This window comes from Echinops telfairi, unplaced genomic scaffold (assembly GCF_000313985.2).
Source record: "Echinops telfairi isolate 266 unplaced genomic scaffold, ASM31398v2 ScPeMD7_7458;HRSCAF=8496, whole genome shotgun sequence".
NCBI lineage: Eukaryota > Metazoa > Chordata > Mammalia > Afrosoricida > Tenrecidae > Echinops > Echinops telfairi.
Genome location: NW_022111358.1, coordinates 38,033,072 through 38,046,551, shown reverse-complemented (window position 1 = coordinate 38,046,551; position 13,480 = coordinate 38,033,072). Strand labels below are relative to the sequence as shown.

The 13,480-nt window shown below is 41.8% G+C and overlaps 1 protein-coding gene across 1 annotated transcript in view; it reads right to left on the bottom strand.

Moving 5' to 3' along the window:
- The window catches only part of CEP112 (centrosomal protein 112), a 462,158-nt gene that overhangs the window by 270,492 nt on the left and 178,186 nt on the right, over window positions 1–13,480 (bottom strand). Inside the window, exon 21 of the mRNA XM_045299484.1 lies at window positions 8,368–8,550. Within this exon, the coding sequence (XP_045155419.1) occupies window positions 8,368–8,550 (183 nt within the window). The remainder of the gene's footprint in view (window positions 1–8,367; window positions 8,551–13,480) is intronic.

Genomic DNA, 13,480 nt, shown 5'->3' with positions numbered 1-13,480 from the left:
TATGTTAAGTTCGTAAAAGAAATGGGTCATATGTAATATTCTAAAATTCTATGTGCATGTAACAAACTCTCTCCTACAATAGACCAGTCACAACAAGTCATGGCTCATCATGAAGCTGTAAATCCCCAACCTAGAGGTCTCACGGATTTAAAAGTTTATTGGGACTCTTACTGTGAAAATGCCCTCTTGTTTCAGCAATTACGTGAACACCAAAAGTGAGCGCACTTCAAAAATGTATTCATTTTCCCATTACACAAACCCTGACGTTTGTGAGAAGGAACTGCATTCCAAAGGAAATATGAAGAAATGCTTATCTTCTCAGGGGTGACTTCGCGTCAACGAGGTCCAGAGCCATGGGCTGTGGCTTTGGACAAGGGCAGAGAGAACTGGCGGCACGTGACTTGGTTTCCCCCATCTGCTTTCTGGGTAGCAGTATTTTAGATCTGGTGAGTGACTACTGGAACCCAAATGGAAAGTACAGTGGCTTTAAGTGGGATACAGTTTAGAGACCATGGAGATCTCTTGTAGAAGCATGCAGGCTGAGGGGTAGGGGACTTTATCTTGGATCCCAGCTAGCCTATTGGCTCTAGAACTCCGGGCAATCCCCTTGTCTTTTGGAGCCTTCCCTCATCAATAAGATGGAAATACAGGCAATCTCCTTTTACCCCGGCAAGAGGCCGAAACAGTGTCCCTGATGAACGCGTAATCCTCGTAGAGTTGTTCTAAGTGCCGGCTGAGACCCCTGAGCTTGGCACAGGCAAGCACACAATATGTGCTGCGGCTAGGGTGGCTGCTGCTTTTGTGTTGGAAACACAAGCGTACAGTGTTGTGGCTGCAGGCACAGCTTCCTGAAACGAGAACTCAACCAGCATCTGCAGCAACGTGAGGTGGCAGAGCGCTGGGAGGAAAGCGAATTGTGTGAGAACCGCAGCACGGGGAACAAAGAGCACCAGGCAACCCACGAAGCAGAGACTAGCACACAGCCCCACTCCTCTGCTGCCAGGTCCTGCAGACATTCGATTCTCCAAATCGAAACTCTTTCTTGGGGATGGGGGAAGGCCGTGATATTAAAAAAAGCACCGCATCACAGTGACAAAGCCCTGGGTTGCTGGTTCTATGACTTGGAGGAAGAAAAGTGACCTTGAACCATGGGTTTCCTATCTGTCCTTGAAAACAATTGGGCTTGCTCCTCTCTGTAGATGACGTACTCTGACTGTACTCGGGCTGGATCCTTCTGCACTTGCTAGAGCTGTGAACACTCTACACACCGACTCGTGCTGTCAATTCACACATTGCAACCTCCTCACATACCTCCAGCATTAATTACCTCTTCCTCAAGAGTGATTTCTAAAGAGATCTATCATGTGTACTTAGGACACAAGGCCAATTTTCAAGCAGTCGATATTACTTGATGCTCAGTTTTTGCTAATTCAAAGGTGTTACTCTATGTTGTTGTTTAGAAGGTTTGTCTTTACGAGGCATATTCTTTATCTAAAAATGGACTGCACGCCAGAGAATGTGGTTTCCATGGCAACTGCCACATTTAAAAAAAAATATGCACAGGATTGAAGATACACTGTATAATACTTCTACAAATAGATCATTCTTAGAGAAATCAATTTCCTCGTCTCAGACTGCATTTTGGTTTTCTATGCTTAATATAACTTTCCTCCACAATGAGGGCCAAACTGAATTATTTATAATAGTTTAATTATAGGTATATAATGTTACTTCTGTAGTTGCAAGCTGAAAACGATTACAGAATTTTAGAATTATAATAGGAAAATGAAGCTAGTGACTTAAGAAAACAATGTAAGCTTTACTTAAAAGGATATTTTCCCTAGATTTTCTCCTAATTAAGTACATAAGAAATATAGTGTTCTTTATACATACTAACATATGATACAATGCATTACATGTCATACAAACACATGATTAAATTTACAAGTAATATACTAGGCAGGTCTCCATTGCATACCAATAAAGGAAGACCCTGCTTATCAATGAATCTCTGTCAAATTATGAGAAGGATTTTTATTCTCAGTATTTGAAAAAATCTGTATAACCCAGGCTTTTGATTTCAGTGTTTTCCCCCTAGGGTCTTTAAAATGGCCTAGTTAGGAACACCTCTGTACATGTTTTCAATGTACGAGGATGTCCTTGGGCGATCTCTTTGCAAAGGAACAGTGAAATTTTAAAGATGTTTTCTCACCAACTCTTCTTGTGTCTGGCATTAAAACTTTGTATACTGCAGCAAAGCTCAGCAATGAACATATTTTAATCCCACTTTTTGTTGTAATACAAATAACTGGGTCTATCGGGAGAATATCAAAGCGTTGTGTGTCCACAGCTGGAGTGCCGGCCAGCCACTCTGATGTTCTCTGGTTGTCACCAGGGAGAAGTGGGAGACAGAAAGCAGGCCTAGCCTCCCAGAAACCGCCTCTTTGTGTTCAGGGAACACGCCATTTATACAGGTGGGCTTTCCAAGCAATCAGTCCACTTCAACGCAAAGTTCTCAGCATATTTACTATCTCAGTACCAAGTGAATTACATTAAAGAAGAGATATTGGTGATGAAATGTTCTGGTTACCTAAGTAGGAATTGAATCATGTTAGTGGGAGTACACGTATCTTGTTGGCCAAGTTCAGCTAGAATGCTCCACAGAAGTGAGGATGGTGAGACTTCATCTCATGTACATTGGATGCGCTGTCGGGAGAGACCAGTCCCTGGAAAAGGGCACCGCGCTTGGAAAAGCAGAAGGGCAGTGAGACAGAGAAAGAGCCTTCAGGAGATGGAGTGAGACCGTGGCTGCAGCCACAAGCTCAAACATACTGATTGTGAGGATGGTACAGGACCAGGGAATCTGTCTTTCCACTGTCCACCACCTTGCTTGAGTCAGCACAGACTTGATGGCCCTAACGGCAGCAACAATATGCATCTTCTACTCCTGGATCAAATTACTACTTAGTTTCACTATTTCTTACACTTTCCCATGTTATAAATCCAGGGGGGTTATGTAGATAGAACCATCAATAACATGCTTGGAACTTCAGGTTAAGGCATGGACTGCAGAGCAGCTTCAACTCTCAGTCAGATTTCTGACTTTTCCTTCCTCAGAAACATTATCTGTAAGTGTTCCTGGAACTGTGATAGGGTGACAGGACAGAGAAGTCTAGCTAGATCCGAGACTAGTTGCTGCTGCTGCTGCTGCTGCTGCTACAGTGGAGGTGGCGTTGAGTTGGGTCCAACGCATAGTGACACTGTGCACAACGGAAAGAAATGCCGCCCGGCCTTGTGCGGTCCTCACAATTGTCCTGTGTCCAAGCCCATTGCTGCAGCCACTGTCAAGCCGTTGTGCCGAAGGCCTTGCTCATTTTCGCAGCTCCTCCGTTTTACTAAGCACGATGATGTCCTTTTTCAGGGGCTGATGTATCCTGACAACATGTCCAAAGCACACGAGATGGACGTCTCACCATCCTTGCCTCTATGGAGTATCCGGGTCCTACTTCCCCCTACTTTCCATATTCTTCGCCAACACCATAGTTCAAAGGCATCAATGCATTTGAAACATGGAGGTCCATGACTTAAAATACTTTATTTTGATTTATAGTATCTGAAAACAGCTTTCGTATGTTGAAGTGAGAATAATTTGGCCCTCAATAAATTAAAATGAAAACAAAACCTGTTGATTATATTTTATGAGGAACTTGAAGAACCTACGGTTTTCACATCAGATTTCCAAATGTTTTGCCATATCGAGAATATAAAATGCGTTGGTCCATGTCCTTCCTCCTCAGAACCATGTCACAAGTGTCTATCAGAACTGCGGCTGGAGGGGAAGAAATGAACCCGTGTGACGTCCATCACGAGGGAACTAGGTAGCCCTCATCCTTTCCTTCTCCGCGGTGGTTTCCAGCTAAGCTGAGAGTTAAAACTTGTTCTGAGCAAAACAAATGTTTTTGTCCTATCAACTTTCTGATGTAGTTGCTATTAGAAATTTACAGCTTTTTGTTTAGCTGGACATTCATTTTACCGGTATGAGTGTTTATTGCAAACTGCTGTTCAAATCCTTTTTGAGAGCAGTTTCCAAGCCAGACTCAGTACTGTGGAGTTGGTTACCATTCCGAGTGACCCTAGAAGACATAGTCGAACTGTCTCTGTGGACTTTCAAGGCTGTCGATCTTCGATTTTACATATATTAAGAGTCGTCTGGATATAGGTGAATTAAAATCAAGTGTTATAGATAGAAAATGGTATCAAAGTCCATAGCCATTTATACAGAGCATAAGAATAATGCTCAGACCACGTACAAAACAAATGCTATTGGGTCAGCGCGGACTCGAGATGAACCCGTGTGTGACCAAGGAGACGTGCATCCCACAGGGTTTCAGAGGCTGACGTGCAGGTGTCAATCACCAAGCCTTTCTTCTGTGGCACCTCTGGGTGGACTTGAACCTCCAACCAAGAGTTTTAACATTTTGCACCACCCAAAGTTTGTACGTATACTGAGAAATACTACACATTCTGCATGTTGGAATGGGTGAGGGTTCAGTTTCTCAATGTGAGCCAGCATGGCAAAAAAAAAAAAAATCAATCTGTTCATTTATTATGGCAAAAATCATTCATAACAAATCATGCCTCTCATTTTGGAGAATCAGGAATGGCATTTGGCTGTTAATGAGTAACTACATGTGATGCTAAGGCTCATTCCTTCTCAGATATCTCTGATGATCCTCCCTAAGCACACGGTGTTCAATTAGCAGCTATACCGGCTGCGGTTCACAGAGGTAGTTGAGGTGACTGACGTGCTGACCTGTCTCACCTCACAGGGGCACACTGACCGCAGTGCTAAGATGGAGCCGCCACCTGTGGGGTGGACCACCGAGTCTAGGCAACAGTGTCGATACCGCTCGCAAACTGTTCACTTCAACTGTATCAAGACCGAGCCCTCTCTCAACGGCTCAGAGTCTTAGCAGGACCACTAAGGGGCTGAGGAGCGGCCAGTGCTCCGCTTCTTCCAAAGCCCAGGCTAAACTGCAGGAACGCCCCCATTAGATTCTGTTCCAAAGCTAACTATACAGAACTACCAAGTTAGAAGAGGCTTTCTTAAGATGGACTTTACAAATGTCCTTTACATGAAATTTATGATGGGATCAATCAAACTCTTAATTTCACTAAAGGGTTTTCCCCTTAGACATTCAGTGGATTCTGACTCACAGTGACCCAGTAGGATAGACTAGAATTGCCCTATTGAGCTTCCAAGGCTGTAATCTTTACAGGAACGAACTGCCATATTTTCTCCTTCAGAGTGACTTGTGGGTTCGAGCCCCAGACCTTTCCATTAGCAGCTATGCACTTTAACCCCATGTTCCCGGTCTCTAATTTCAATAAGGAGGACTAACTAGTACAGGAGAACTCTCTGACAATGAGGTTATGAATTTCCATCTTGATTTCTACTGATCTGAATGTTTTTCCTTAGAAAGATACCACACATGAACCACTTCTGTCAGAGTAATCATATCTAATGGGCATTTTAATAAACCAAATGAGCCCAACATAAAATAGCCTGTATCTGGAAATCAAAGTATTATGACATGAGTCTGATACAGATTGATTAATTCACAAAAATGTATGAAATAAAAGGAAAACAGTTCACTACCCTCAGTAGATTTACTATGAGATATAATATCTAAAAAATAGAAATTATTTGACAATTAACCAGTAATAATTAAATTTACCAAAAGGGAGCTCTTAATTGATATAATTCTCCTTAAGATAGGTAACTATGCTTTATGATAATGATATCCTAATCATTATGAAGTACATTATATATTTGAAAAAAGGTTAAAAAAATAGCTTTGGGTATTGTCTTTATTTGCAAATATGATGGAAGACAAACAGGAAACAAAGCAATAGTATCCTCACGAGCTATTTGCCATATCCTCTCCTGAATTCCAAATAGTCCATTCTACAAAATGGCCTCCATCACTAAGCTGGGCAGCCAGACACTAACTAAAAAGCAAATACCTTTCCGGGACTAAAAGAGAAAAATAAAGCAACTCAATATTTAAGATACGTGGACCTGTTTTGCAATAAGGCACAACACAGCAATTTGAAGGATCATTTCAATAACAAAATAAATGCCTATTGCTTTTTGCTTGCTTTTTAAATCATAAGTGGAATATAGGACATACAGGGTATTATACATTTGTTTACTTGCACCATAATAGTGAAGAGGTATTTGAAAAATTTAGTACTTACCTGAAGGAAACACTAAATTAATAACCTCAATGAACAAAAGAACAAGTGAATACTAGTATTTTGATACGCATAAAATTATACCTCATTGGTAAACGTTTATAAGACAGCTAAGTATAAGGTATACAAAAGATGATTTCATTTTGATCAAGAATAAATTTAGTTTCCATTGCTTGCTGGTGTTCTCGAGATGGCAATAGTCTATCAACAAAACGTGGCCAGAAAGACATACAATGTAAGAAATATAAACCTCCGTAACAGTATTTGAAGAGGCTAGATGGTGGTCTGAATATTTCAATAGGCAGGAAATCAATCAGTGTCCTTACGGTGCTATCCCTATGACTTGTTATAGGTAATAGTCTTAATATTTCCCTTTGGTTACTGGATGAACCGCACCCTCTATGGCACGAGTGACAGGCAAAATCACAAAGATTTCCTCTAGATTCGGCCTCCACGTGTGTCCACGTTGCACCACCACACCAAAGTAGTAGGTTGTTATGTAAATGGCTGTATTTTATTGCATTGCCCTTAAATTCCTCAGTGCAAACAGACCCTACGCACTGATCCACAACTCGAACCCCCAATAATAGAGGACAATGGTACAGCTTAACACATCATGTTGGAGAGAAAAACAAACATTAAGTTTGAAAAGAGTCATAATAAAATGTCTGATTAAAAATGGAAAAGACCAGCATGTACTTTATAGAGGTTCCAAAACAGTTGGTGGCAAGAGTCTCGTGCACGTTGATTCACAGGAACCATCTTTCGTTCGTTCTCTTTATGGTTCCAATGGCGCTCTTTGTAGTAAGAAAAGCACCCCGAAACAAACTGAAAGTTATTTTTCCGATACAGGCACCTTGTCGACCAAAAAATGTTTGCCCACAACATGTACCAGGCATATTTACATCGCTTCAGTTAAGTTCAGACCACCCAAGGTCAGACGGAAAATATTCCGTAATTCCTGTTCTTGCCTTTAACTCCCCCTCTCCTGTCCTTCATGCAATGAATCAACAGCCCATTTAATTGGGAGCCTTTTCAGGTTTAGAAGACTGCTAATGGTTTAAATAGACATCACAGACAAGGTTCCTTCCGTCTCTGGGAAAGAACAGCTTTGGAGGGAGAGATGGCTAGGGGAGGAAGCTTCTGTGTGGTGTGACAAGTGTGGCTTGCTTTTGATGGCAAGGGAAGCGTTTAGACACTGGTATGTGATATGGTTTTGTTGGGAAAGAAAATTATCTTTTTATTGCTATCAACTGCTCTGAGACATTTTTTTTTCCTAATAAAATTTCACAGCACTTGTCTCAAGAGGATGCACCAGAGGCCCTTGATTATATATACTCTGAAGAATGTATTGTACCCAAAAGATACATACCCAGTAAGATTCTTTTTTTTTTCATCTGAAATTTATAAAGATAATTTTCCATGCTGACAGTGCACATTTCATCCATAAGTTTGAAGACTCAAATGCTACCACAGCTGGGGGTTATTCTGCCAAATGGCTTCCAACAGGGACTACAGAGATGGAGGCTGGGGAGGCATGAGTATGTGCATGCAGCAAAAAAAAAGAAAGAAAGAAAGAAAACCAGACCTGATGGGAAGTAGCCCTTCTCTGAAGTCATTTCTATCAATTACCAGCGGAGTGATCTAATCGCACAGTCGAAGGGGGGAAAGCAACAGTAGGGAGGAAGAGCAAATATTGAAACAAACGCTTGATTACCTGCCGAGATTAAAACAAAAAGCAAGGGAGCCTGGTATATTTCATGGGGATTTGCTAAGGCTGAGGGGAGGGGGAAGGGGCAGATACCTAAAAAAAAAAAAATCCATCATAAAAGGAACTGAGACAAGATTATCAAAAAGAGGCCAAGTTATAGCGCGCCATGGGATTTTTAATCTGGCTACCTGTGGTTTCCCTAGTTAAAGCCGTATTCATCCCCCTAACGGAAGAGGTTGGGGGGGCTGGAGGGGAAAGCAAAGCAAAACAAACCAAATCACATTTTTATGTCAAAATGATCAAACAGCGTGCATCAATAAGAATAATAAGAAAAACATTAAACGCTGATGACTTTTTGAAAATAGAAACCCGTTTTATCAGACGTTAGGGGTAATTACCTGCGCATCTCGTTTCTTGAACTCTTGGATCTGATTGTCGTGCTCCATATTGGCAGCGCGAAGCTGTTTCTCCAGGTTGTCAATTTCCCGACCATGGTCTCGGACTAGGCTATCCCTCTCTGCGTTGTGCTGCTGTAATAGGTGCGTCTTCTCCTGTTCGTGCTCCAGCTCCAGCTCGACTATCTGATTGGACAATGAGGAGGACAGTTCATCAACAGAACATCCTTGTCGTCATGACAACTCATGTACAGCTTAATTTTTCTCTAATTTGCCCAGGTTGAAATTTTTATTTTTGCGTCATTACTACCTCACCCTTAGAATATTCTCCTTTGTGGGGGTGGGCGGTGGGATTTCAAACCAAGCCTCCTCATATGCAAAGAAGGTAGGCATATTCAGTAAATCCTTCTGCAATCTGTTGACACACATGTCTGAACATGGGGGAAATGTGTGGAGAAAGCTAGGTGGATGCTCCCCAAGAATCTCGGGTAGGACGGATCAGCACCGTCATAAATGGTTAATCGCTAGTATGCTGTGTTTTTTGCTTGCATGTAGACATGGAGGAAAGCTGCAATTACATTGGGCAGTTTCTTTATCATTTTCAAATAAGAGATCTGAACTAAATACGCATCTGGATCGTTGTATATATAGTTGTCTTGGTAGAAATAAAATTGGTAAATTCCCAGGCTCTATTAGCTCGTTGTCAGGAATGGTACACAACGTAAACAGATGTTCTCTGTTCCAGAAGGGCGCCCGCTGTGCTGCAAGCTTGCGCCATGATTTCATAAAAAGCATTCTATTCTCAGGATCCTTTCCCAGTCCACTCCACACTGGAGACTGTGACCTTGGCCAGTCTTAGCCTCTCCCTGCTAGACTGAATGGCAGCCCGAGACCAAGGGCTAATCCTCCCAGACTGTGCACAATGGCACCCTACCTGGCCTGCACACTATAGCCAGCCAGGCTGGCTTTGAAGCAGGTGATGAATAGGGACCGCAGGAAGCCAGCTTCCCCAGTGAACTCCAGGCCACACAGCTGCTAAGAACAGTCACTTGGATTTTTCTTCAGTTTTGGTGGATTTCAGGGCAAAAAACGGCCGTTATCTAGAATGGGTTGCGTTATTTTTCGGCATGAGAATCCATCTTCAAAAAAAGGCTAACAGTAGGAGCCTGCTCCAAATCGATCTTGTGTCGTGCAATGACTCGCCAGACTACCTTATCTTAAAGCTATAGCATTCATTTCTCCCAGCATACACGCTGCACTCAATTTCAGAGGGATTTTCTCTTGAAATTTGAAATTGTTATCTACAAAGTACAAATCAAGAACCATAAAACTCATGTTCAATTTGCTTAAAAACAAACAAACAAACAAACAAACAAACAAACAAACATGTCAAAGCACTGTCTTATTAAGTGTTTTCTTAATGAATTGGAAAGTCAATAATACAATTTTGACCATTTGTACATGTGTGTATTATATTATTCAGAAGAAGAAGATATACTAGCCCTTGAATAATTACAGAATAAAAAGGAGGTGTAAAAATGTGCAAAATTTTATTTTGACTCTGAAAACAAAGAGGTCTTCTAGTGAATTGATATTTCCCATTTAGGCCTATTTTTCCTCATATCATTCTACTGTTAGACATATACAGACAAATAAGTACAAAAGTCTTCTGATACACTGTACCAAATGATCATCAAAAGTTTTGATGATTTAAAATGGAAGCATATGCTTTATCCCACAGGTCACACAACTGCCATTTTAAGTTGTACTGAGTGTGGGAAGATTTTTATTTCTTGGGCACATTCTTATTCATACTCAGGCATTATTATAATTATAAAGTATGGTTAAAATTAAGTATGTAAGACACTCAAAGGAAGTAGGAGGTAGAAAGTTCCACTGAGATCTCAAAGGCCTCAACAACAGCTGGGAAAGTGGCTACTATTTAAAGACATGGAAAGCACAGTATTTTACAGTGCTAAGAAAAGGTTAACAAACTGGCCAAATGTGACACCGACAACCAATAATCAAGGAAGAATTATGGGATTCTTCCCTCTACCCCCTACCCCACGAAACATCAGACATGTCTAGAACTAACCCTGTTCCCATCATAAGCAATGAAGCGGCCTTGTTCTAGGTCCCAGGGTAACAGTCGGAGACGTGTGAAGGGTTCTGACAGATGGATCCGTATCTTGGTCAAAGTCCAGTGTTTTATTTGTTTGTCTTTAAGTAAGCAAAATAAAATCATGATTATAGACTTGCAAACCTAGACGGTAAATTTTATAAATTATTTAGCTGTTTTGCCAAGGATTGCGGCTCAATGCTGATAGTCTCAAGGCTGCTGGTTAATGCCCTTCTGTTGCCTTTGAAAGTGGAACAGCCCAAGCTTAGCTGCCCTGTCCAGTACAGTGTGGCCAATTTTAAGATTTTACAGGTCCTGTTTAGTCTTTGTCCAGGTTTCCTCACTGCCAGTATCTTCTACAAGAGGTTTCATCTCAGGATAAATGGTAGGGTTCCGAGGAATACCACTAATGTTCCAGAAGCATCTTGGTCGTGGTACTCATGATCACAAAGACCATCATGGGTGTACCCCTGTGTTGAAATTCAAGGTCTTACTGGTCTCTTAGGCCCAGTGTAGGTAAATGTTAAGAGCATCCTTTGGACTTTCTGGCATGGTACTTTACATAAGGACACAGCTCAAGGGTGATGGGAAGTAGCATATCTTTATGTTGCACTTTTGAACTTTTTTTTTTTTGACCATCAATACTGTCTAATGGATCATCAGGTGGAACATCTGGAGGATGTGAAAGCAGGCAGCATCCACGGGGATGTCCAGTGAGTGGGCAATGCAGCCTCTCAGCCAAGGTGCTTGAGAATGCATAGATATGGGTGAAATAAGAAGCACCACCCTAAGGATCCTGCTTAATTCAAACCACGGAAAGAGCTCTTTGCAATACAGGAAGGTGGTCTTTAGGTGTCCCTCATTATAAAAGCACTGAACTGTGAGCCAGATCACTATACCTGTATTAACACGCAATGATGTAGGAGGGGGAGGTAGGGGGAAAAGAGGAGCTGAGACCAAGGGTTCAAATATAAAGTAAATGTTTAGAAAAAGATGATGGCAACATATGAACAAATATGCTTGAAATAATGGATGTATGGAATGTTATAAGAATCCCCAATAAAATGGTTAAAACACACATGCACACACAAAACCACAGTGGCTCATCTTCCAGGAACAATGTACATAATCAGCCAGGATGTATAAGCATCAAGTAGCATTTGGAGCACTCAGATGCTGGGGCTTTATGGCTTGGTGGTTTGCTGGAATTTGGGTGAGACATGTCGTTAGAGCCTACGAACTATTTGGTTGCCCCATAGGAAACTGAAACTTCTGAAAGACAAAACAGATAACGAGAGGTCCTCCTCTACCTCCACAACTCTGAACCTTACGTGAAAGAATGAAACTAATTGGTCCCTGAAAGTGGTAGACCTCTGTCACAGTCTACATCAGCCTCACGCTAGTAGGAATGATGTCCTCAGTCCAATGGAGGTTTCCAATATGTGCTCAACTGCAGGAACACAATCCAGGGCCCAAAAAAGACCGAGATGGAACTGCCATATATCCAACTGCAAGCGATGTCAGGGACCCACACAGTAACCCTGGTAGTTGTAGTCTTCATTTATTTTTAAATCTCACTGTGCCTGAGGTGAAAGTTGACACAGCAAATTCGCTTTCCCAGTCAATCGCTCAGACCCAGACTGGTCCCTGCTCCTGGCTGCAATCCCTCTAACACGTCAGCACTCTCCCCATTCTCCCTGAGTTCTGTCTCCGTCTCTTTGGTTTCACTGCCTCTTCGTCTCGTCTGTAGTGTTGGTCAAAAGTTGCCCTGTTGGTCTCATCTACCGATTTGTCTGAGGTGCACATTCTTCATGTCAGTCTTGTCTATTGTTTGCCAGGAAGGTAGCTTTCTGAGTGTTTCCAGTTTCAAGCTAGAAGGTTTTCTCGGCAATAGACTTAGGGTCCCTCTAGCCTTTTAGAGTAAGTTGTTTGTTTTGTTTTGAATTTTGTTCTACCATGTTTTAAAATCCTATTCTAATTGGGACGATCTCTTGGGGTCTTAGTCTGAGAGTGCTCAGTTGTGGGAGCCACACCCATCCAGCTCGTCCAGTCTCAATTCACAGGCAGCTCTGGCTCACGTGGGCCATAATTGCTTCCTTGGTTTTTCCTTTTTCTTCATTTTCCTATGCTCCAGGTGGGATGAGACCAGTCGGTGCCTCTTAGCTGGCTGTTCTCACACACATGTTAAGACTGCAGACACCACTCACCAAATTAGGTTGCAGGTCATTTTATTTATGCAGTGTCCTTTGCCACTTGACCCCTGTGTCCCCTGAGGCCATGGTCCTGGAGCTGTTTTCTAATGAAATTGTTGCTAGCAAATAAGGTATGAATAATATTCTTTTAAGAATATTACAAAGAAACACACCAGGGAGATGGAAAAAATCATTACTGCATAAGGAAGACTGCCATGAATACACTTCATTGTCAGAAACTCTTAAGACCAGAGGGGTGGGGTGGGAATATATATATATATATATATATATATATATAGAAATAGGGTATACTACAAGACGTAAAAGAGGATACCTGAGAGTACAAAACACTAACACAAAATAACACTAGCAAATTATAGACTATTCTACACAACGAGGTATAGGAATGGATCAAAGCTATGGGCACTAGGGAAAGAGGTCCAAGAGAGGATATGTCTCTAGCTAAGAGCCCTGCTGATAAATCTTTTCTACAACTTGGACATAAATGCTTGCATTTCAAGGAACTGGAAATATGATGTCTTAACATTTGAAAGCATTTAGAGGTTAAGTTAATGAGTGGATCTTAATACAGGAATGGTGCCTATCAACGCCCTGACAGAGCATCCGTGGGCTACTGTGGGGATGGTTTGAGTGGTAGGGGACACACAGCAGCCTCTGGAACTTTGGGGTAAAGAGAGTTGCAGAAGCTGAGAATTCAGAGCATCATCAAAATCACGAGCTCTACAAAATGAGAGCACACGGCTCTAAGCAGAAGAAGAATGGCCACAATTTTCAAAAGGTGGCA